The sequence below is a fragment of the Saccostrea echinata genome, unplaced genomic scaffold (assembly GCF_033153115.1).
Source record: "Saccostrea echinata isolate AGI-Se365-2 ecotype Australia unplaced genomic scaffold, CSIRO_AGI_Sech_v1 ptg000016l, whole genome shotgun sequence".
Lineage (NCBI taxonomy): Eukaryota > Metazoa > Mollusca > Bivalvia > Ostreida > Ostreidae > Saccostrea > Saccostrea echinata.
Window position 1 is genome coordinate 14,491,055 of NW_026889765.1, and position 25,976 is coordinate 14,517,030.

The window sequence follows — 25,976 nt, forward strand, 5'->3', positions numbered from 1 at the left end:
AGGTCAAAAAATGTTGATGCAGTTGAATAGCTTACATCAGTATGTATCAACATATGAAGTTTGATTACACTATCTTGAATGGTATCTTTAAAACTGAGCTAAACACTAATTTAAGAAAAGTGAGGTCAAGGTCAAAGGAAAGGTCAAGGTCAAAAAATGTTGATGCAGTTACATAGCTCTCATCAATATCTATCAGCATATGAAGTTTGATAAAAATATCTTGGATAGTTTCTTTGAAACTGAGCTTTGAACAGAGCTAAACGCAAAGTGTGACAGAAGGACAGAAGGATGGAAGACGGACATGACAAACACTGTATGCCCCGGCCATATTCATGGCAGGGCATAAAAATCTCCACTAATTAGATAGGGTCACGTGGTACTGAAATGTCATAGGTGTCAATGGTCAATAGAACTAGTAAAGCTTATCGTAAGAAAAAATATATTGAATAGATTTTTACGCTACGCCATCATTAAAAATATCTTTGTTTCCCCTAACCCGACCCGAAAATTTCAAGTTGAGTAGGTAGGTAGGTAAATTATTTTTTTTTTCTGACAGCAGTTTTGAAAATACATTCTGAAAATTTAATAATATCTGTATAAATAAGAAAGAACAAAAGAAACTGATTTTTAAACCAAATATCATACAAATGAAATTTAACATATATGGTAAATTAATTCACAAACATTATTCATTCAAACTTAATTTTAAATTTATTGAAATTGAATTTTTACAGAGAGAAAAGATTCACAAAATTCAACCATCGGCCATCCGAGTATATTTTTTTTAAACCTACTATCATCTTCGAGTGCTTACACAGATAAAATGTCAAGGGCCTCGCGTGGCGCAGTAATTCTAGTGTTTCGTTTTGGAGTCAAGACGTAATTCAGGAGCCTATTTTAAGTCACAAGTCCCGACGTGGTGCGTGGAAACTGGTCAGTCAAATGAGACCGTAAAAAACGTAGGGCCATGCAGTGTCACAGTATACATGTAGATGTTGGCACAATAAAGATCCCTTACTGATGCTTTACATGTATGACCAATGGCCATAAGTGCCGAGAAAAAGTCTAAATTAGGAGCCCTCCACCAGGCAGGTGTTCAAATGTTTATTGACCCAGCAATTTTTAAAGGTATTTTAAAGCAAAGAAACAACCTATTTTCAAGGGCCCAACTAAAGAAAAGAAAAATACACTAGACGTCTCAGGAAGCCGTACCATACGCCAACTTAAAAGATTTCAACACTATTTGAAAAGAGAGTACCTGTATAAACAATATTTAATTCAATCAAACCATATCTAAAATGATTAAAGTTTCATATATCTAATGTTATAGTCACGAAGTTTACCCCATAAATAAAAGGAATGAAGAAACGACATCCGAATTATATTTATCAAGATGAAATAATTATACAAAGATATATTTACAAATCCTATGGTCCTATATAGTAAAAATAGAATCATACATGAAGTGTTTTTTTAGATCAAAACGAATGAAATGCAGCGAAATTTATTGATATGCATACACAAAGTGGGCCCCTCATCTGCTCCTGAGGCAGGCTTTGTCATGCTTACTATGTACATTAATTTTAGAAGACACATTTGGAAATACCATCTTAACACTCCTTAGTCATGGTATATTTAATTCACGAAATGTTTCAAGAGTGTAGGATTCTTATAAGTGACAGATGTATATTAAGATTGATACATCGCCGTTGTTTTATAACACTAAATAACTCTCTGTGGCCACATGTTGTGGGTGCCAAATGAGAGTAAAACAAAAGCCGCCATTCTGATAAAAAACGAATTTTGATGAAATTGTATTTCATAAAGTTGATAAACAATAAAAATAAATATTTGAATAATCTTATTAAAAAAAACTTTTCAGTCGGCACGATTTAAGTGGGTCAGTCGCGTTAGGGGAAACAAACCTATTTTTTATTTTGGCCCTAAATAAATAGAATACACAGTGTGGCTGGTTGAAATTTTGACGACGACTATATTCCTTTTGTTATGGACAGTCAATCTTTTAGGTATGAACGTTAAGCAGAGAGAAATAACCAGAAAATATGCCGACAATTGGAGAGAGATCATCGAAGACGAAGCTGTTGACAACTCAGGACTTCAACTGCATAGAACGAATTACTAAAGTTTAACTTCGTAAACATTTATAAATATGGGAATTTTAAATTCTCCTTCATTATTATTTTAATTAATTATAAATAAATAAATCCGGTATATATATCTTCTATCTGTTTTAGCAGTGAATATCATGTACTAGAAATGACACTTCTTCAATGGTGCCGTACGCCATTACAAAGTTCATAACATTCCTACTAGATTCTGTGCGACTTTTAAAGAATGCGTGTTTGTCATTTTTTTTAAAAAGTATCTTTCCTTAAAATATTTCAAATATGATCGATCGGGCATAAACAATTGTTATGAATGGAGATAAACGCCATCGCATTTGCAGAGAAAGGCCCCCTTTAATCTCTCTACCAAGTCCAGGAAATGTGGGGGAAAAATCCTTCCTAAAACCTTTCTTGTGCACATTTGTGCACCATAAAGCCATAAATTATACCTTACAAGCTGTCGACTATTCGATTATCACTTAATTATCTTCTGACAGGTTTAATAGACACAACAAATGATCCCTTTTGTATACACAATAAGTACTTCGCTTGACCAGGATTGACACCTATGACATCAGAGCAATGGCGCGTAACATCGGCGATCAAAATATCGATTTTCTAGCAAAGATTTTTAAATATATGCTTTTAATAGCATGTAAACTTTGTCATATCAAAAAATTTTGAGACGTGATGAAAACCCTTTAAGAAGATTTTAAGATTTTTCTTATGTATTCCTATGTAAACTTTGATCCCCCATTGTGTAGCCACCCTTCCCCCTGGGGTCATGATTTGAAGAACTTGAATCTACACTACCTGAGGATACTTCCATTAAATATGACCAATCATGGCTTTGCTGATCTTAAGAAGAAGATTTTTAAAGATATTTTCCTATATACAGACCCTGAAACGTGCTACTACCCCAAAAAAGCGTGTGACTTTCGTGGGCTTTTCGTTTCGTGCAAACCGGGTAGCGTTTCGTGTAAACCGTGCAGCGTTTCGTGTAAGCTCCAAAGCGATTCGTGCAAACCGTGTAGCGAGCGTGCGAGAAGCGTGTGAGAAACGTGCGACTTTCATGTAAGAACCGTGTAAGAAACATGCGACTTTCGTGCAAGAATCGTGTAAGAAATGTGTAGGATTCATTCGGAACTCATTTTGTTTTAAATATGGCTATTGATGGATCAACATGTCATTCTGTGTTGTTTGTAACTAATATTATTCAAATATATTATACCGATGGTATTTTAAGAGAGAAAAAACTATGGAAACAACAAAATAAAATTACTCGGTAATGTATTACAGATTTGTTTGATTTTCTTTCTTATTTTATTTAATTAAAGAAGGAAAGGAAATATGTTCAAAGTAATTAATTATATGCACATCAATTTTAAGATATTTGATTCAATACATTTTTTTAAATGGAGCAATACTGAACATTGTTTTAAAAAAATCATCAGTAATCCGGTCTTGTCCTTTTCATTCATTTATTTGAATCTCTTCACCATTTTACAGTTGTAGTATATAGATATTACAAAAACATATGGGTGATTAATGCAAAATAATAAATAGATAAGGCAGGCGTTAAATATAAAATATTAAGTTTATTGCGTTGCTATAAATGTGAAGTATGGGAATTCTAGGTCGGGGAGCACAATTAATTTTTTTTTTCTTTATAAACGAACATAATTTTCTTATATTACAAGATTGTGATACAAAAAAAAAAATTTAAACGATGAGTCATTTATAGTCTTTTTATGCATAAAATTGGTTGATTAATATTTGTCTTATAAATGAATCATAATTCACATGCATCGGCAAATACAAGGTTAAATATTTCCGGGGGGAGGGGGGGTGTTCAAATGTAAACACAAACTTTGAGTTTTTGTTATTAACATGTTTTTATAGATAATTTTCTTCTTAACAGAAAATATTGTTTTTTTTCGGGGTGCGTGTGATGCACCCCTTAAAAATGTATTGGAATCTTCTTTACACTTCCAACACTCTTCTTACGACTGTGATCAAGGTCATTTTACAACAGCGATCACGGGTGCCAGGAACTGAAAACTTGTTCTGCTACATGTACATGTATTTTCTTTTGTCAATCATGGCTAAGATGACACCCAACAATAACGATTGATTTTTAATTCATGAAATTTAATAGTTGTGTTAGTATTTAATGGGTAAAAATAAATACCCGTGGATTTTATTTCTTAAATTTATCCGATTCTCTTCAAACAGTGAATTAATTTGCCAGTGTATTCATGAATAATAAAATATAAAGAAAAGATTCGGAGTAATTATATATTAGTTGTTTTATTAATCACGCAGTTCTAGAGCATATTTTTTTTAGTTTTTAGGACACTGGACATGTATTCATGTATATTGAATGTATTTTTAAGAGCCGCCACTATTAATTACATTCTTTTTTGGTCTAGACGGGATTTGAAATCAAGGATTTTACAAGATAGTGGGTATATTGTTTTTATTTGATAAACACAATGCCTCAAAATGGAGAACTAAAGCATTACAATACCTATTCCCCTGGCTTCTCTACCATATTGAATTTTAATGATAAGTTAAAGTTTGATTCTGTAATGAAGCGATGTATGTACCATTCTAATAAAAGTGCAGTTAATGAATTACATGTATCAGGTCCCGCTGGAGATATGGATATCTTTTTTTCTTAGAACGAGCATTTGTTTCCATAATAATTTTTTCCCAATGGTATACTTACTGAAACAAGTGCCAGTTATATTTAGCCATGAACAGAAGTAAGGTCTCGGTAATCTACCCCCCCCCCCCCTGCACAATGTTCCTTCTTGATTTAGTGTACATATTACCTTTGCAAATTATAAACAGAACCTAATTCAATCAAATGAAAGTATTTGTTTACTAAATCAAAAGGTGAATAAATCAATCAATAATAAAAAAAAAAAAAGGAAAGGAAAGAAAATCAATCCGTTTACAGAAATCATACACAATTTAATCAATATTTTTTTTTTTCAAATCAATAACTGGGTTTATTTGTCAGTAATAAAACGGTTTGTTAATATCAAATATAACTGTAAAAACATTGAATGCTGTAGTTAAAGATTATGAATTACAAATATAATTATTTTTTTCTGTGTGTAATTTAGAATCTAGTGAAAAAGTTTCGTACATAGACGATGATAGGCATTTCACGGGGAGCCTCACATACTCATTGACAACTATACTATTAATAAAATACAACTTAACATTGTGTATTTTTATCTGTTAATATAGTACTGGTGTAGCGATTTCTAATCCTAATTTAATCTGAATGATTGCAATTCTTAACTAATCTTTGATTAATCTGTAAATTACTTAATTTAAATAAAGTCTGAGAGATTCCAAATAGAAAATCCAGATCGAGGCTTAAACATGCGAGAATTGTGTACAAAGTGTGTGAGAAACGTGTACAAAGCGTTTTGTGCAGGCTTTCGTGTAAACCTTGAAACATGTCGTTTAGGCGTTTCATGCAAATCATGTAGCGTTTCGTGTAAACCGTGCAGCGTTTCATGCAAACCGTGTAGCAAGCATGTACTGTTCGTGCAGTGAGCGTGTGGGGTAGTAGCACATTTCAGGGTCTGTACTTCTATGAGAAACTTTATTCCCCCATTGTGGCCCCACCCTACCCCCGGGGGTCATGATTTGAACAAACTTGAATCTACACTACCTGAGGATGCTTCCATATAAATATGACCAATCATGAAAAAGTCGAAATTGTGAAAAGTTTACAAACAGACAGATAGACAGACGCCAGACAAAATGTGATCAGAAAAGCTCACTTGAGCCTTCGGCTCAGGTGAGCTAAAAATTAAAAAAAATAATAATAGAAAAAAACTTTTATAATGTATGACAATCAAACAAAGATTGTATTCCTAAATCTACCTGATACAGCTCTTCTAATTCTAAAATTTTGGCTGGAAACACATCCTGAACTAAGTGATCACCCTGCAAAAGAGAAGTATATAAAATTATAAATATTCTCTACATTATACATTCATCCAAAAAATGAGATGTTTACTAACCCCAGTAACCCCCCTGTTAATTGTTAACAGGTGCATGTTTTGGGGGTTTTTTTTTGTTGTTGTTGTTGTTTTTTTAATTAAAATGAATAAATTTCCTTACACATTCAGACACTGTGAAAATAATCTGAAAAAGATTTAATGTCTATTGCAACTGTTACATGTGTTATATGCATTAAAATAGCACCTCCTTTTTAAAGTTGTCCTTGAACTCTTTAACCTGAAAAATAAGAAAGAAATTTAAGCAATATGCTCTAAAGTGTTTAACAAAATTTCTTTTAACAAAATTTCTTTAATTAAAAGAATTAAGCTTTGATAGAAAAGTATTGTGATAAGTAGACCACTGCTATATAAAACACTATTTTAATACAGTTAAACTTCGTTATCTCGAAGTTGACGGGACCGTTGCTGAACTTTGAGATATCCGGTGGTTCGACATATCGAGGGTTATAATTCAAATGAACTTCAGATAAACTTAGTGCAGTGAACATGTACTTAATAGTAAAAACATGTCAAATTCCCACTTGGTTGAAATTCTGTATACGCTCTCTTCAATACAAACGTACATATATTTAGCAATAAAAAGATTTTTATATTCTCTTTATAATTCACAAAATAAAAACTTTTTATAATGTGCAATGAAGTATAATCCTTCTATCAACCAGGCAAGTCAACTGCTAGCAACCTTTCCCATGTATACATATTAACCGGATATCGTCTATGCATTGTAAATTTAAAACTGGTTGCTGTCAGAATAACAAAAATGAAATATACATTTTTTTAATTGAAAAAACATGTTCATACATGAATAATCAGTTAAAAGAAAATTATTTTACCATAATAAAATCAAATGCAAAAGAAGAAACACACACTTTTGTCTAACAACAGAACAACACTGAATCACAGGGCACTATTGCACGTTTTTACTATGACACACGCTCACATGATGGTGTGTACTGACGATTGTAAATTCTGCTAGCTCATATAGGAAAAACAAATTCTAATTGCATTCAATTACAGAATTTTGTTTCACTTTGATGTTTATAATTTTCGCTTTCTTATGCATAAACTATGTAATCGCGCATATTACACATAGCATTAAATAGCGATTATCAAGATAAACGTACCCCAGCCACAAAACAATTAACGTGTCATCGACACGTATGCATAAGACTAATAACACACACAACCTTTGGCTTGCATAATTAAAATCAAGGTAAGCCATTCCTACATACACGTCGTATAATTATCGCGCTATTATCTGTTGTTCACAGAAACACAGGTAACCCGTGCGTGACAGACAGGTGGCTGTTATGAATAGAGCAGTCAGTTTACCTAACGGACATGATCGTCAGAGCGGAAAATTACCCTAACTTCAAGATAATGCGTGTGATTTTAAGGAATGGGTACACAATTTTACTTCGAGATAACTGGGGTATTCGACATTACCGTGTTCGACATAGAGGGGTTTATTTTAATCATTTATAAAGCAAATTTCGTCGGGACCACGGCCATACTTCGACATATCTGGGGTATTCGAGATATCCGTGTTCGAGATTTCGAAGTTTAGCTGTAATTAAACATCTTCACTAGCCAAGGGTTTCTGATACGCTACTCTCCTCATGAGCCCTTGGCAAGGGTTTATGAGGAGAGTAGCGTATCAGAAACCCTTGGCTAGCAAAGATGATAATTAAAAGACAGTCTCTTTATGGGATTTATTTATAAGTTGATTGTATACATGTGATGAACTCTTTTAACACTGCAGACCATTTAATCCATCTGATAAAATTATTTCCTTTCAATTTATCACCCTTGACCAATTTATTGGTCTAAGATGTGGTTTGAAAGCAAAAACATTATTCTTAGAAAGCGAAAGTATTTTCTACCTATGGGGCAAATCTTTCACAATTTACTCTTGGTAGACAGACATCATTTGTCACCATATGGCAGATCTCATGGTGAGAAGAAATGAGGTAAACAGCAGGGACCAACCTAGACCCAAAATTTAGGGAGACTTCACTTCTCCCTCAGAGAAATGTAGGGAGAAGTTTTGAATTCTAGGGAGACTTCTTGGCGCGCGTGGCACAAAATGATCATTATTAAACTTTTTAAAAATAAAAAAAAATTCATTGCTTACTATATAAATACATTTCAATAATTTTTTCTGTATTATTTAAACATCCTAGTAAAAATAATTAAAAATATTCTTTAAACAAAACTTCATATTTTTCCAATTAAAAGGTATCTAAATATCTAGCAAAATATATAAAACAATGACAATGTAAAAGTTTCTAATTGATTAACTTGTTAATCAAACTTTTTTTTTCATTTCTTGCATAATAGTATGCACAATTCACTTTTAAATGATTCACACGTTTTTGTCTCCTCTCAGGGTTAGATTTTCAGGCTCTTAATTGGCATAGTCATAATTTTGTTGATTTCTTTTCAAAATTCGTTTTCAATATTAAATTCTCTAAAAAACGTTTTGATGCACTACTGCATGACGACTGCACTACTTATGTTTATCAGACATGTGAAATTTCTTAGACAGTTAATAACTCCACAATTTAACAGTAAAGATATGTCTGTATTCACAGCATGTATTAATTATTTGACAATAAAAAGATCTAAAATCATCTCCAACATCTTTGGCATGACATCGATAGCCGTCCAGCTGTTTTGCGTCTTGTTATAACTTGGAACAATGGACTTTTTCATACACGGAAGCGTAAATGCTAGAGTAGTTCCGACAGAGTATTCGATGCATTGGTTATAAGTAGCAAAACAAGTGCAAGTGCCCTGCTGTTTCACTTTATTTCATCAGTAATAACACCAGATTTATAAAATAGTGACGATACTACCACATTTCTTAATACCGGGAGATTTTTTTTTCGATTTTCAATAATGGGGTTGCAAATATTAAGGCGACTTAAACTTCTCTTTTGTGATAATATACGGCAAAGTTTGGAGCTCAAAAGCGACTATTTCGCCTCAGTCGCCCCATAGGTTGGTCATTGAACAGGTCTGGGCGGCCTCCGTTTTTGGAGGATAGCTAAATTCAATATGGCGGCCAAAATTTTTACCATATATGGAAACCGCATTGCATTGTGGGATAGTTTATCCTCCGATTTTAGAGGATAAGACAGGTAATTTTCAAACGCCTCGTGCCTACCTTTAATCAAAAAGTGCAAGCACCAGAGTACATGCAAATAAAAGTTCAAACATTAAACTATCGATTGTATGTGGCGATTTGAGATTCTATGTCTAGATATTTTGCAATTTATTTTCAAAGTTAGCACTTTTTGCGCTCCATAAATACTGAATATTTCTTGTTATTTTGTTTCATTTTTTATGATTTTCCCTATTTAGACAAATAAAAAAGGACTTTAATATTTCTTTTCTATTTTCTTTTAATTCAAAAAAAAATGAAACACATTTTAAGCGTATTTAAAACGCAAAATATACTCAGCCTTATAATTTAAGCAAATAAAAATATAAATGGATTGAATGAATAATTATAAAAATAAATAAATAATTTGAATAGCATAAGTAAATAAAATAAATAATTTAGCATGTTTACTAAGAAATTAACATATATTCATACAGCCATGTGTATACATAAACAAATAAAATATTACAAAGTGATGTGCTTAAGAATTATTAAATGAAAGAAATAATAAATGATTAAAATTAATTTTTCCAAAAAAATTGTTTATCAAAATTTCTAAACTGCTTATCACATAAATACGGTACTGGAAAATCAGCGTGGTTATAATTAACCTCAGTCACAGGCAGGTAAGTGCAATATTTGTTTTCCAAGCTGTATACCGAATAACTAATTGATGGCAAATTACAAAAATATAGTTATATTGATTTAATATCTGGAATTATCCATCATCATATGAAATTGTACCTTTTATTTGTTTTGATTTCGAAGTCAGCGTACGGTTCAAAAATGCAAGAGTTGCTGTTATTTGTTAGGTTAAGAGTTAACTGTCCTTAGTTTTGAAAATTATGGTAAGTGGCAAGACCGCTATCCTCCAAAATCTATCCTCCAAAAACAGAGGCCGCCTAGACCTGTTGAAACAGACAATTTCAAGAACTAGATGGAGGTGACTCAGAATTGGATTTTGAAGGTTTTGACATGAAGGATGTTTATGATGCAGAAGATTTACCCAATATCCTATTATCATGTTATATTTATTTTTGTGGACTTGATTTTCAATAATTATTACATACTATATATCATTTCACTGGGGAATAATAATTCTTTCAAATTATGGTAAAATTGAAAGTGATTTTTAAACTTCTAAGCAGCAATTTTTTTTTCAAAATATCACTTTTTGTGTATATAGTTTGATCAATAAATATTATAACACGCTAATAGACATGTCTCTGATCTAGTAGAACAAATTCGGAAAAATAATGAGATAATTAAGCAAATACATATTACATTGAATCTGAATTTCTGAAAAGGAATGCTTTTGAAATAGAACTTAACTTCAATGTTACTTCAAGAATAAGGCTTTATTTTGTTTACAACAAAGAATATCCCATATGTCATAGACTGTATTCGTGATTGCTTTTGCTCTGAGACGGTGAAGATAAATAGACCTTTCTTTGTTACCAGTCTATCCGTAGCTATGAAAAACTGAACAGACATAAAAGACATACCTTTTGTAGCGTATCCGATCTTTGGGAATCTTTATTTCCTTTCTTTGACATCTTTGGAAGATAATATGTGGATGTAGCGCCAAAATTCAATGTGGCTTTATCTGCCTCGGCCTTGAACTTGAAGAGTATGACTATTTATGTTCTTCAAAATCTGAAGAGCGCCAAGAAAGGGAGATAAATTTAGCTCTTTCACCACTAGGTGGCCTTCGTCTGTTGTCAAGATCAACTCATTTCTTCGCGACCAAGAAGTAAATGTTGGCGCCAATCTTCAAACTGTGTGCCCTGAAAATTTGAGATTAATCTAAGGGCGGATACAAACAGCAATTGTGAGTACTTAATTCATACCACCTTGTTTAATTTCAGTCACCAGCTACAATTTTATCCGCGAAGGGGTATGGTAAATGACAGGATATAAAGTTGAAAAAGGAAAGGTAAGGGGGAGGGGAGATAGGCAGATTTGTGAAGAGACCCTGTCACATTTTTTTTAAATTAGGGTTTTCCAAAACGTCTAAAAATACTTAAGACCCTTAATCTTTTAATTAGTAAAAATGAGTTTCCTATATCTTGTACAAACATAGTTTCTTTGCTAAGCAGTCATACATTTCCCTTGAAAGTTGCTAGAAAGTTTATTGACTTTTAAACGAAAGACCAACGACTACTACATGTAGGAAAGGTTGTCGGCATATCTGACTTTCTGTAAGCTTTTAAAAGTTTTGAACCACGCCCCCCCCCCCTTACACAAAACAACACAAACCCTGTCCTACAATATTATATACTGTGTGTGTCAATCTCCAATACGCTTACATGTAAATACTCAGTTAAATATAAGACTTACATGTAAATCTGTACACACATTTGCAAAATTTGGAGACATTTTTAACTACCATGAATTTCGTTCATGAAAATCCTGACTGGAAACAAGGGGAGGTAACGCCACTATTTACTTCCGTTCAAACTTATCGCCGCTAGATGGCCAAATTCTCGTCTGTTGCCAAGAACGACAGTGTTGTTCGTAACGGCAAAGTAAATGTTGGCGCCATCCTTCAAATTTACTTTTGTATGTAAGTAACCACTTTTTTACAATACAAATGATATTTGACTTGATTTTGATTAGGAGTTGATGTTGTATCTAAATGTGTATTACTTCCCATTGTATTTTTTTACGGTTCTATTTAATTAAGAGGGCTAACAGAGAGACACTTATCTACAAGTGTAATGTCGGGGGTCTATGAGTATGTTACTATGTATCGCGTGAGTCGGTACCCCATTTGATCATTATTGTTTTTAAAATAAATATGAAATACTGTCTAATTTTGTAATCCATACTTAGTTATAAATATTTTATCTTTTTTTTAACTGAAATGCTCGTTTATAAAAGTCATGTATTTTAGGGTTTATTGATTGGTTTTGCTGACTACTGAATGCTGCCCATTAAATCCACCTTAATGAGGAACGATGGGCCGCTCCCCTTCCTCCTCTAATATTTGCCTATTGTGTATATTATATTACTATGAATTATTTATGATATTGAAAAAGGGGGGGTCAAAACAAATATTTTGTTTTACTTCCGCCCAACACTTATCGCCGCTAGGTGGCCACATTCTCGTCTGTTACCAAGAGCAACGTTGTTGTTCGTAACGGCGAAGTAAATGTTGGCGCCATCTTATGAATTCACTCTTCGTAATCGAGTTATTTTGCGGTGGAAAAAAGTCATTTTTTGTAAGTAAACGTTGTATAGTGTTGTACAAGATCAATTTCATGTTTCATATTTCATATTGGCGACGCAAGGCCTATGCTTTATCTGTAGTATACAATTTGATTCAGATTGATTGTACGCCGTGTTGTTCTATATTGACTACGAAGTGCAGTAGCATGCAGCTTTCATAATCATTACCTGTTTATCTATTATTTTAGTTCAGTCTATCAGATTTGAAGCGCATTAATGGTTGATGAGGATCAGCATATCTTAAATTTTATCCTTTAATATCATATGCAATAACCTTTGTGACATATTTTCCCTTTGCCCCCCCCCCCCCTCCCCCCTACACAAACACCTTTGAAATTGCTGTACTTGCATAAAAACGTTTTAATGTCCCAAGTATAAAAATATGTCCCAGGTATAAAAATATCTTTGTAGAAATTTATGGAAACTGTTAATTCCTTTTAATTTTAATAATTTTATGATCATGTTTATCCTTTCACCCACAGAATTATGAAAGAAAATAACAGAATTCCCTGTTGCAAGAAAACAGGTAAGTGATAATTTTAGTAATGACCTACACAAACGATATGTTTACTCTAATGAAATTAATTACATGTATGGTAGATCTCTAATTGCAATTCATCTGAGATATATGTGCATGTTTTAGGGTCAGGAGATGTCAAGTCAGACATGTCCACCACTTATTCCAGTTCAGTTTCTCTGAATGAGATCCTCTCAAATCAGTCCCAAGAAAGCTTTCCACAACAGGATAATTCATGTAAGCTGAAATTCACATATTTGTTAATATACAAGTAATATATTAAACTGCAACAAAATGTACTAACTTATGCTCTTTTTAGCTCACCTGAGCTGAAAGCTCAAGTGAGCTTTTCTGATCACCCGTTGTCCGTCCGTCCGTCTGTCTGTCCGTCCGTCCATCTGTAAACTTTTCACATTTTCAACTTCTTCTCAAGAACCACTGGGCCAATTTTAACCAAACTTGGTACAAAGTATCCTTGGGTGAAGGGGAGTTTAAATTGTTAAAATAAAGGGCCAAGTCCCCTTACAAGGGGAGATAATCAAGAAAAGACAAAAATAGGATGGGGTCATTAAAAATCTTCTTCTCAAGAACCACTGGGCCAAAAAAGCCGAAACTTATATGGGAGCATCCTAGGATAGTGTAGATTTTAAATTGTTCAAATCATGACCCCCAGGGGTAGGGCGGGGCCACAATAGGGAATCCAAGTTTTACATTGAAATATATGTAAGAAAAATCTTTAAAAATCTTTTTCTCAAGAACAACTAGGCCAGAAAAACTGAAACTTATGTGGAAGCATTCTGGGGTAGTGTAGATTCTTAATTGTAAAAATCATGACCCCCGTGGTAGGGCGGGGCCACAATAGAAAATCCAAATTTTACATTGAAATAAATAGGAAAAATCTTTAAATATCTTCTTCTCAAGAACCACTGGGCCAGAAAAGATAAAAATTTATGTGGAAGCATCCTAGGATATGTAGATTCTAAATAGTTCAAATTATGACCCCGGGGGTAGGTGGGGCCACAATAGGGAATCCAAGTTTTACATTGAAATATATGTAAGAAAAATCTGTAAAAATCTTCTTCTCAAGAACCACTAGGCCAGAAAAACTGAAACTTATGTGGAAGCATCCTGGGGTAGTGTAGATGCTAGATTGTAAAAATCATGACCCCCGGGGGTAGGGCGGGGCCACAATACAGTCTTCGACAAATCCCGGGAGTCCGAAGCCCGGGACCTGGTAAAATTGGAAGCGGGCATGTGGAAATTGCATACTTACAAGCCCAAAGGGCATGTAAAATCTGAGGCCTAAGCCTCCTTATTATCAACTTAAATAATACCAATAACATTAAATGTACTTAAAAGTCTGATTTTTCATCTAAAGTGGAGCACCAAATAAAATATTAACGATAGTTTATTCTACCGCGATTTCCAAAGAACTCTTTTGCAAAGGAGACACAAAAAGTGTATAGGTTGAAAACAATTTTAATGGCGAGACAATAGATCTATAGAAATGGATTTTGGATCATTTCCTTGGCATGAAAAGGCAAATAAGAATAAAATTACTTGATAAAATTCTGGGCATGTAAATATTTGTTCGGGCTAGCTTAATAAGTGGTTAAACCTGCCCGAAGGGCATGTACTGAAAAAAAGATTTGGTGAAGACTGACAATAGGGAATCCAAATTTTACATTGAAATATGTAAGAAAAATCTTTAAAAATCTTCTTCTCAAGAACAACTAGGCCAGAAAAACTGAAACTTATTTGGATGCATCCTGGGATAGTGTAGATTTTAAATTGTAAAAATCATGACCCCCGGGGGATAGGGCTGGGCCACAGTAAGTATTACAAGGGGGAAATCTGGTAAAGAATAGCATGGCCAAAGTTACTCAGGTGAGTGATGTGGCCCATGGGCCTCTTGTTTATTGTTCACTGCAACCTTTTACCTGATCAGAACTCAAAGAAATTTTCTAGGAATCCCAGTCCATTTCTCCCCTGTGTATCTTGATCCACTGAAATTCTTATACTTTTTATTTTTGTTAAAACAGTGAGGAACATAAGACAAGTGTCTGTCAATACCATAGAGTTCATGGATCCCCCTACCCCACAGAGAGCTGGAACCTTCCCCACCCCTGTGCCAATTGCCAGCACCCCGGGATCAGTCGATTTCTTTGAAGCTAAGTCAGACAAGTTTGGAGGAAGACAGTCACCTTCCACAAACCAGACAATTGCAATTGGTATTTATAAATTTTGTTTGTTGTCTTCTTAGCTAAGCTTTTACATCATAATAAACTCGAAACGTTTTTAAGAAAATGTTTTAAGCTGACATATGATACATATTTTTAAATCTATATTTCAGCATCTAGTAACATTGCAGCAGCCAGTACAAATGATTCTTTTGCAAAGGCCAGGTTTCCAATGCAACCTTACACTCCTCTGCAAAGACCAAAGATCCACAACAAACTGCTTACACTTGATGATAAACATGGGTATGCTGTACCTGAACCTCCTAAGATAATTAGAGTCCCAGTCTATGGCAAACTCATGAGGTCCAGCATTCCAAAAATCCCAGACCCAGAGATGCAGAGGATCCTAGATTCAACACTTCCTGGAGCCAAAAAAGCCCCATTAATGAATGTTGCAGGAGTTGGAAAGCAACCAGTAAGGAAACCTGTGGCTAAACCTCATCAACAAAATTTGATGAGCCAAAAACCCATTTATGATGTAAATAAAGCAAGGCAGATGAACCGATCTGTCACCTTCAGTGAACAAATTCAAGTTATTGAGTCTCATCCATCTATCAATCAGTCAATGCTGAATAATGATGTGAAAGAGACCAAATTTGCAACCCCTCTTGGTCTTACTGACAGAATTAAACTTCTTGAGGCCCAGGCAAAGGAAAAGAAAAAGAAGCAATTCAAAGACTCAAGTTTTGATTCATACAATGCTGCACCTGTTGTGAATAAAGCTTTTGTGTGCACTGACCGGGAGCGTGATATCAAGAAACCTCTTGGTTTCACTGAGAGAATCAAACTTCTGGAAGCTCAGGCAAAGGAAAAAGAAAAAAGGAAGCCACCAGATGAAATTCTAAATGTTAACAAAGAAAACCGTTCTCCTCTTCAATTCAAAAATATCTCTGCAGAGAAACTGTTGAAAAACTATACTCCAAAGAAAGCATTTGGAGCATTTGAAGAAAACATTATCTTGAGTCCAAGAGTTCTGACACCTGAGACAGACAGGAAGCTGTTAAATGATGTGTTCTTCTCACCTGAGGACATCTCTCCAATAGGGGTGGTATCTCCTACTCATCTGGAGCCACTATGCTCTATTTCTGACAGTAGCCTTGTTGAAAGGATCTTAACACCAACTGAATTATTGGCAACATTGGAGTCCAAGACACGCCTGGATGAAACAAAGAACACAGAACTCCAGTTGACAGATGTTCAGCAAGCAGATGATCCGAAAGTTGACATATCTCCCAGTAACCAGTACATGGAAACACATAAGAACAAACAAACTGTCACCTCTTATGCAGAAAAACCTGTCATTAAGAAGGATATCCAGTCCTCAGATAATGTCAGACCAGTAAGTACCATACCTGACTCTGCAATAGAAGCACCAAAAGATGCTTTAGCTGATGTCTCAGTTGCCACAAAACCAAAGTTTTTGAAACCACATGATCAGCCTCTAGACAATTTTGAGGTCACCAGTGACATCTCTACTATTGAATGGATGGAGACACCCAGAGACTTCCAATCTGTAGCTATAGTCCCAGTTGCTGAAAAATCTGCCTTTAAGCTTGAGCAGAAGATCTATGCCTTTGTGGAGGAAACTTTGGTCATTGAAACCACACCACCTGGCTCACCATCAGTTAAAAATGAAGGTCCACAACCCACAGCTAGCAAGGCAATCAAAGATACTACCAAAGAGAAAGTTAAAAATAAAACAGCAGCAGGGGACACCTCTCACAAAAAGAATATGAAAATGAAAGGTAAGTCAACACAAGACAGACACTTCAAAATATTTTTAAAATATACTTAATGAAACTTAAAAGGAGCAAATAATTTGCTGTCTGTTGTCTACACAGATGTAGGAGGCAAACACATACTTCATTAAAATGTGAAATGCAACAATCTCATTCTGAGAAGAGATATTAAACTCAGTGTACTGAGAGATAGTGTATATTTATATAAGATCTTCAATTAATTCTTAATTATCTATATTAAAGCTGAGAAATCCACTGGTGATAGAAAGATGGCTTCAGCCTGGACCCAAAAGGATGAGTAAGTTGATTATTAAATAAGAAATACATGTAGTACATTACAATTGTCCCGGTGTTCAATTAAATTGTCTTTTTTTAATCATTATTATTTAATCAAATATAAAATCTGAACATTTGTACAAAGCTAAGGACTATAATGATTTCATCATATTCCATAACTTTATTTTATTTTTTCTAAATAATCATAGGGTCTCGGAATTCTTGGATAAATTTGCTCCAAAGAAGTATGATGCTGATATTGAAAAGCTGAGACTGGAAGCTAAAGACAGCAACAAGCTGATGATGAGAATTCAGGAAGGAACAAGGCAAAGAAACCTGAAGGTGGAGGAGGGCCAGAAACATCTGGATGCAGTGAAGAAGTACCACCAGGAACTGACCATACGGAAGAATATCCAGGTACAAAAGATAAGCTCCATGGAACAGGCTGCTAGATCTGCTGGCTGTCCAGAACAAGCCCGGGCAGTTATTCAACAGGATATCCATTTATACCAGAGGCTTGTTGAGCAGGAGGCAATCGTTTGTCATCAGATCAATATGCTGGAGGCTGAGTTTGATTCACTGAAGGCCATGGCAGGTATTCCATCTAGAACAAAGCCAAAAATCTTAAGACCAAAACCAGACCCGATTGTTCCAATTCTGGATCTACCTAAACAGGAAGAAACTGGTTTACATCGTGGTAAAGTACAAGGAAACAGGTTATGCAGAAAAATTCCGGCTGCTGTGATGAAAGTTGAAATGCCATTTGACCAAGAAAGAGCAGCACTGTGCCAGGGAAAGCCAAAAGAAGTTTCCATACCAGTGATCTGTGGCCAGAAGGGGATGGGACCCAAAACAAGTGATGCTGCTGCACAAAGCAATGCCAAACTCCGTGCCAAGATGACAGGGGCTGCCCTCCTTCCTGATATGAAGAACAACAAGATGATAGCCAAAAAAGCTGGCCCTGAGTATGCCAATACCTTCAAAAAGCCAGGAAAGGTCAACAACAAACCCCCTAAAGTTCTGCCAGATTTAGGCAATGTCAAGATGAACCTCTACAGGAGGAATGACTAGATGGCCTCAGAATTCATAACTACAATTACTTTTGTTTTATCCAGTTATTTTTTTATTATGTTAAATTGGCAGCATTTCAATACTTTAGGAATCTTTTTTGAGGTTTTCTTTTTTTTTTTTTCTTTTTTTTTTTTGGAATTTTCTAGGGGGACATGATTTTCAAAAGGTCTTTAAATGGGTTTTGTATCAATTTTTTTAACCAAAGCAATTTTTACCATCAATGTTTTTAAGCCATTGGAAAGGTATGTTGCAACTTGAGGGGAGGAAGAGGTATGACATATCTGCTATTTTGTATGTATATATTTTTAATGTGTGCAATATTTCTGATGTATAAGCTGATTTTTACCTCACCTTTACTACTGTGAATACATATTTTCATCTTTTTGTACTAGCTTGTATATATATTTAAAATTCTATTTATAAACCTGCCTTATGAATATGTTGAGATCAAATGCCACTGTATTTGTATACTCCAAGTATTTTAAGTGCCAAAGAAATTTCAATTACTAGTATCAGCTTGTGGTGAAAATAGATGCTAGATATTTAATTTACCCAGATTATTTGTTTTCTCAAATACTCACTGTGCTGAGTTATGATTTATTTCTGATATGGTGCTATCATGGACAATGTCAAACATATTGCTTTTTCCACACAATTTTCTCAAAGTTTTTTATAATGTTGTTGTGTTTGATTTCTGATTTTTGTATTCATTTTTTTTATATCTTGAACTTTCTGCTTTATAGAATGATTATCACACATGCCAATATATTGACATTTTTTTTTTTTCAATTTTGAGATCTACAATGTTGTTCATTTCCAAAACACATTTTGTTTCAGTGAAAAAATGTTATTCTTTATGCCACAACTGTACACAATATCATGAACGTTGAATGTCTTCAGCATTAGGGAAAAGATCCTGAAATGTTAAGTCATCCTGTTTTAAGTATGAGTTTAAATGTATAAACATATATTTTTTTGAGAACTAGCTTTTATGTAACTGAGTCATTTTCCAAATATTTTTCTGTTCTATGTTCACTTTACATCTATCTTACTATATATTGTCACCTTTGTCATACTACACTGAAATATGGGGGGTTTGGAGGGAGGTGGGAGGGGCAGTCAGGTTGGTTGGGGAGGGGTTTTTTGGCATTTCTATTATCACAGATTAATAGCTGGAGAGACAGATCAAAGGTTATTAGTCTACATCTCCGCAGGATAAGGTTAAAGTTTTGATTTGGGATTAAAGATAAGGATTAGCCACACCTTTTTACCAAGGGCACATTGTTAGGGATCAAAAAACCCTAACAATGTGCCTCCGTATCTTTTGTTAGGCCGCAAGCAGTGGGCATAAGTGTAGGTCTGTGTGGGATGGGGGTGGTGAGGAGAGGGTGCCTGGGTATGGGTAGGGGGTATCTTCTCCATCCGGGAGAGGCATGCAGCTGAACCCTGCATGCCTCACACCTGGCTGATACAGCTAACCGCTGTGTCAGTCTTCACTTCATATATTTAGGCCATTTTGTTAAGGATTAGCCGTACTCTTGCACCTAGGGTGACAGCCGAACACGCAGCGGCTGTCACCCCCCGTCTTGGTTAGGCAGGGAGGGGGGAGTAAGGTTGAGGAAGTGGGTGGGGTGGGGGGTTATATTTGGTAGGTATGAAGCTCTCATGAGATTGTCACCCTTCATTCACATTTTGCAGATTCCTGTGAGATGTGATTGGTGGGGTGTCAGTTTTCTTGAGGAGCTGGGAGGGGGTGGGAGTAGATAGGTAGAGCTTGAGAGACAGATCGAGGGCTCTTACCTCTAAATTTTCCTCAACTGAGCTGGGATGGGGGGTGGGTAGATGGGTTTAGGGAGGGGGTATGGGTAGAAAGGGAGGGGAGGGGGCTGGGAGAGGGATTCAAAATTCAAAATTTTGGGGATCAAAATGGTTTAGCACAATTAGAGCACTCAACAATCTTTCATTATATTATTTTCCAAAATTCTTTATATTATTATGAAATTTATGGATTGTATCTCAAACAGTCAAAGGTGGCAACTTTTTCAGAAGAAAGTCTGTTTAATAAAATATATTGGTTTTCTGTATTGAAAATTTGAAAGCTAAGTATGAAATACATGTACAAGAATTAAGTTTAAGATTTATTTCTGCAAAAAATATAGTTTTCAAATATTTGATGTGACTCGGTATTTTTCACTCCTTACACAAGAATGCTTTATAAAAATTATGTTGCATATGTCAGCTTTGCAGATGTTTATGTTATTGTTTTTATGTTTTCCTACAATATTTTGTTCGAACTTTTCATGTCAATATATAATTAACAAATGGTTCCTCACAACAACAACAAAATTATTTTCCAGTCAGCATTTTCATTCAATTTTTTTTCAATCAATTCTAAGTCAAACTTTATGAATTCTGTTGTTATTTATTATCTTTGGTTTTATACTGGTTTTATACTGATTTTATTTTATACTGGTTTTAATTCACATTGAGTACTTTTTTACTTTATAAGTCTATGTTGATACTAAATAAATTTACAAAACTATTGGGTGTTATTCTTGTTTCAGATTGTTAAAAAGTGTAATGGACTTTAATCTGTTTAATTTGTTGTTTTAATTTAATTTAAATCTAACATTTAAAACATTTTAAAATTAAACAATATTTTATTATGTACGGAACAAAGTTGGTTTGGGCAAAAGGCACTGTCTATAAGTATATGTCTTCTCCATAACTGGATGTAGACCCAATCATCATAAGTAAATACATGCCAGTTATTCTGTGAATCAAATCATGCACCGGTGTGTTCCCGTTTTGCACACATTTGATAATTAGGTATAGAACAATACATGTAGGTGTTGTTTCGATATCAATTATAGTCTGATCTCCGTCTGGGATCTGCTGAACACTTACAAGCAAAAATTAATTGTTTTGAAAAATATTGCAGAAAATGGGATTTGAAGATAAATATTAACAAAACAAAGGTTTTGATAATAAGTAAAGGGAAGAAAAAAGAAAAACCTGAATTTAAATACGGCAAACAGCTTATTGAAGTTGTAAATGAAATTAATTATTTAGGTATTTTATTTAGCGCATCGGGTTCATTCAAAGAAGCAAAACAGAAACAAGTCGATAAAGCAAATAAGGCAATATTTGAAATTCTTAAGAAAGGCCGCTTACATAATCTATCAATACGGTGTCAGTTAGACCTGGGGGTCGTAACATAAAGCTTGCTATGTTTTTGACTTAAGTAGGGTCATAATTAAATTTCTTTCCGTTTTCATAATATTTGTACATGTTAAGCGTAAAGTTTTTTGCGCACTTATTTCTGTGTGCTTAGGTCAAGGGTATTTAAATCCGGTCTTAGGGCGTATTGGCTATTCGAGTTAGTACTCAGCTATAAATAGCAAATAATACCATGAACATTGATATCGAACACGATTTTTTAGGGGGTTCAGTTCATTTATAAGTTGTTTATAATATATTTTCTATTTCATTTTTGAATGTACAGAATTTGCAGTATAATTTTTATTAAAAGAATTTCTCAGGGTATAATACATTTGTATTGTATATTAAAGGTACATGTACTTATAACAGTATTTATCTTGTACATCGCTAGTAAAAGTATTAAAAATAATTCACTCCACGAGACCAAGAAGACTTTATATAAATATTTTAATATTGTATATGTCACTGCTGGGTTCGATGTTTAATATATATTCTACGATTATGGAATTTTATAACATAGAAGGAAGGGTGAACGTAAATCCTAGACAGAGTTCACAATTATCGTGAGATAAAGTTGTGTTGGGGAGAGAGAGCGTCTTCCCTCCCCAAAGTCTTAGGTTGGAGTGCTTGAGAATTAGTATTGGCGCGAATGCGCAGGGGACAGAATAAAACCAGTTTGACCACTCACACACCCGTACTCTCACTGACCACTCACCCGTATAAATGAATGAACGTAGTAAATTCCGTAGTGAGAACGGAATTCACTGGTTACTATAGTAATATAATGCCTTAGACAAATGTATGAATATGATATGAATGATAATTAGTAATATTAATTAATTAATTATAATTCACCCTGTGACATATATTATAGGGAGGATTACGAGAATTATTATGTTAAATCAGAGCTGAGTACACGACTCATATCTAATAAACACTGTAAATTAATATTATGTTCTTGGTTTTTTATTATGGATCAGAAAAGAAATGTTTTATTTGCGGATCAACGGAGTGAAGTAGAAAATAAGTATGTTTTAGGTGCAATCTTAAGACCTACCTAAGTACTACTTAAGTATGTCTTTAAAAACCGTAACATGAAAAATGATTTAAAGCTGACGTCCTTACCTATCGGTTTTAGCTAGGTTAGATTAGATTTCGTATTTAATTAAAGTTAATTCTGTTTAAATTATTCGAAATACAATGTATTATTTGAAAACAAATATTGCACGGTCACAAAGTGGCACTAAATTGTTCGTTGTAAATGCGTGAATATTGTTTATCACTCGAGACTGCGATGTTTTCAATTTACCGTTTGTTGTTATTTTGTTATTCTTTCGTTTGACAAATGTTCACTTGCTTTCAAATTGTCATTCTCGCAGACATGGCATGATAACCGAACGTCTATGTACTTGAAATTGAAAACTCTAATAAAAAAAGTGCAAAATAATAGGGACATTTTGATTTTTTTTCCCCTCCCATATCAGCAAGCAGAGACTGCAGACGTTTTATGATATACTTATTTACAATTTAATGAAGGATGGAAAAGAATTGTTTTCAGAAAATAATTTTTCGTACATCTCCAACTTATCAACAATCTCTCTCTCTCTGAAACGTTAGTGAACGGAAGTGAATCCTGTGTGAATCCTCGCTTGTTGCGTTCTACATTCAATCTAATTTACAGAAAATTTTTATTTGTTTTCTTGTCATCATCCTTTAATTCACCAACAATTTTTAAAATCATTTCATCTCATTTTTTCACGGTGAACAAACAAATCCATTACTGTATACAATTTACTTATAATGATTAGTGTTTATAACCTAGGTCCCATTAATATTTCAAACGTATCCCAAAAATAGTATTTTGCATTTACATGTATATGTCATTTAGAGAGCGATATTGGAATCAGTGATGAATACTCCCCCCCCCCCCGACGAAAAACTAAAATTCTTATACCAGTATATTAAATATAGAAAATTATTTTTAATGCATAATATAAATAGAGGAATGTTTTTGACGTTGAAAGTCAACCATAAATAGTTCTAAATATATGTTTAAGAAAGTTAAGACATACTTAAGTCACCTCTACCGGCCGCCTAAGTTTTGTTAAGATTGTCAAATCTTAGCACGTTTCTAGTTACGGTCTTAAGTTTAAGACTGTTCTTAAGTCCTACTTAAGCATGGTCTTAGACCTAAGTACCCTTTATGTTACGACCCCCTGTTCGATAAACTTGTTCAGCCTATATTGCTGTATGGATGTGAAGTATAGGGATTCTCGAACAATGCAACTGTAGACAGAGTACATCTAAAATTTTGTAAAGTACTTCTTAACTTAAACAATCTACTCCGGACTGTATGGTGCATGTCCATTGAAATACAAATGCGTATTATTTCATATTGGTGCAAACTTAAACTTGGAAAGGAAACAAAAATATCAAGCCTACTGTTCAAATTAAGTGATATCGTAAATCAAAATACGAAGATTGCGTGGATAAATAATGTCTTGAATATTTTAAATAATTGTGGACTTTCAAATATTTGGCAAAGTCAAACCTTTAATCCAAATTGGTTGAGATCGAAAGTAAAACTTACTTTACTTGATCAATTTAAACAAAAATGGAATTCGGATGTTCAAAACTTTTCAAAGACTCTAAATTACAGAATATACAAAGACAAACTAAAATTTGAAAAATACTTGGATATTCTATCCCGAAAAAATGCCATTAATTTCTGCAAATTTTGCACTTGTAATCATTATTTACCGATTGAAAGTGGACGCTGGCTAAATGAACCAAGAGAAACGAGACTATGTAAAAAAAAAAAAAAGTCATTTAAATGAAATAAGCGATGAATTCCATTACATATTAAACTGTAAGTTAGTGATACACGAAAGAAATAAATGTTTATCGCATAAACAATTACGGTTTAAAAATACAATTACATTCAGAGAAATAATGAATTCAGAAAAACAATCTTTTTTTTAAGAAAACTGTGTACATTCATTAGAAAAATTACTGAAACGTGCTCCCCGAATTAGTAAAGATCTATATCTATAATTGTACTATTTGTCTATCCTCATACTCACGCATGCTAAAATTTTGTTTTTATATGTCATCATTGTTTACATTTTTATCTCTGTATACAATTGTAAAATTGTGAAGAGATTAATAAATTCAGTTCAGCTCAGGGATTTACCCAGAATTGTCTGTATTTTACCAATGCATTATATTTTTAAAAGAATAAATTTTGAAAAAATTTAACTTGTCTAACCCAACTGTTCAAAGATGAAGTTGATTTATAATTTAGACAAATATCCTTATCGCAGTAAACTCTGTGCAAAACGGGAACAAACCCGTGCACCGTTATCCTCCAAGTGAATCAAAGCAGTGTACAGAGGATAAAAGTCATTTTCTAATTGATTATGCCAGGTTTCATTTTGATAAACTTAAAAAAAGCAATATTTAATTTATAACCCATAAAGCATTATCATATGTGGTTCAGAAGTTTAATTACGTTTCATACTCAGAGGCCCTGAATGCAAATTGTGTCCCTTTTGACATCCACTCTGGCTTTAAAAAGGATCTTTTTTCTGAAATAAATATAGTTTTGGGTTATATAAAATTCTCTCTCTCTCTCTCTCTCAACACAGAACATGTATTTACTTTATGTATCTATTTACGATGATAAGGTTTCTACCCACTTCTCATTGAACATTTTATTGTCTGTATTCACTTGTATCTTGATATATATAAAAGTTATAAAGCTAAATTCAAACATTGGGGGTTGGGGGGGGGGGGGTACTTAGTCAATTTCTAATTTATTTTTTTATTCAATAGTCTTAATCACTAGAGTTATTAAGTTTAATTTTAATCAGAGTGTTTTCCATGAAGCCGTTTTAACTCAGAATAATTACACAGCAAGATAATCTCAACTCTTGTGGAGTACACTCCCTTTGATCCACGCCGCTGTTACAACAACGCAGAAAGATATAAGTAGCTTTGAGTAAATGAATAGGCGACCATCCACTTTTCACCAAGATTCACCATGTATCGGTTGTGTTGGGTTTGTGTTCTGTATTTCCTGAATGCAGTCCACAGTTTCCCGTAAGTACTTTGACTAAATGTGTACTGTTTATGTTATTTGGTAAGTGAACTGACAGTAAACTAAATTCATTATTCGTCTCTTGACAATATTACAAATGAGAGAACAAAATGTTATTCCAATTACCGTATACATGGTATTTGTTTTGTTGTTGTTTTACGTCCCGTGTGAGTATTTTTTTTGGTGGTAATGGGGGGGGGGGGTTAAAAATCAAGCAAAAACAAGAATAACAGCGATTTT

At 33.9% G+C, this 25,976-nt stretch overlaps 3 protein-coding genes across 3 annotated transcripts in view; 2 read left to right on the forward strand and 1 right to left on the reverse strand.

Annotated features, from left to right (window-relative positions):
• LOC133188479 (proteasome activator complex subunit 3-like) overlaps positions 1-10,998 on the reverse strand; it is a 28,684-nt gene extending 17,686 nt beyond the window's left edge. Inside the window, exons 1-3 of the mRNA XM_061323932.1 lie at positions 10,847-10,998; positions 6,360-6,392; positions 6,036-6,098 (exon numbers count right to left, since the gene is read on the reverse strand). Coding sequence (XP_061179916.1) covers positions 6,036-6,098; positions 6,360-6,392; positions 10,847-10,897 — 147 coding nt within the window. The 5' untranslated portion in view covers positions 10,898-10,998. The remainder of the gene's footprint in view (positions 1-6,035; positions 6,099-6,359; positions 6,393-10,846) is intronic.
• Positions 10,999-13,058: 2,060 nt separating this feature from the next.
• LOC133188169 (uncharacterized) lies at positions 13,059-19,170 on the forward strand. Its single transcript, XM_061323550.1, has 6 exons — positions 13,059-13,098; positions 13,216-13,326; positions 15,132-15,320; positions 15,443-17,074; positions 17,312-17,366; positions 17,554-19,170. The coding sequence occupies exons 1-6, from the start codon at positions 13,059-13,061 to the stop codon at positions 18,413-18,415; spliced, it is 2,889 nt and encodes a 962-aa protein (XP_061179534.1). The 3' UTR covers positions 18,416-19,170.
• Positions 19,171-25,625: 6,455 nt separating this feature from the next.
• The window catches only part of LOC133188485 (alpha-2-macroglobulin-like), a 52,497-nt gene continuing 52,146 nt past the window's right edge, over positions 25,626-25,976 (forward strand). Inside the window, exon 1 of the mRNA XM_061323940.1 lies at positions 25,626-25,738. Coding sequence (XP_061179924.1) covers positions 25,680-25,738 — 59 coding nt within the window. The 5' untranslated portion in view covers positions 25,626-25,679. The remainder of the gene's footprint in view (positions 25,739-25,976) is intronic.

Bases quoted from the DNA above. Each gene is read 5' to 3' on its own strand.
- LOC133188169 (XM_061323550.1), top strand. From the start codon at position 13,059: ATGAAAGAAAATAACAGAATTCCCTGTTGCAAGAAAACAG. The intron at 13,099-13,215 runs GTAAGTGATAAT...TGCATGTTTTAG, and splicing joins TCCCTGTTGCAAGAAAACAG to GGTCAGGAGATGTCAAGTCA. The intron at 15,321-15,442 runs GTATTTATAAAT...TCTATATTTCAG, and splicing joins AAACCAGACAATTGCAATTG to CATCTAGTAACATTGCAGCA.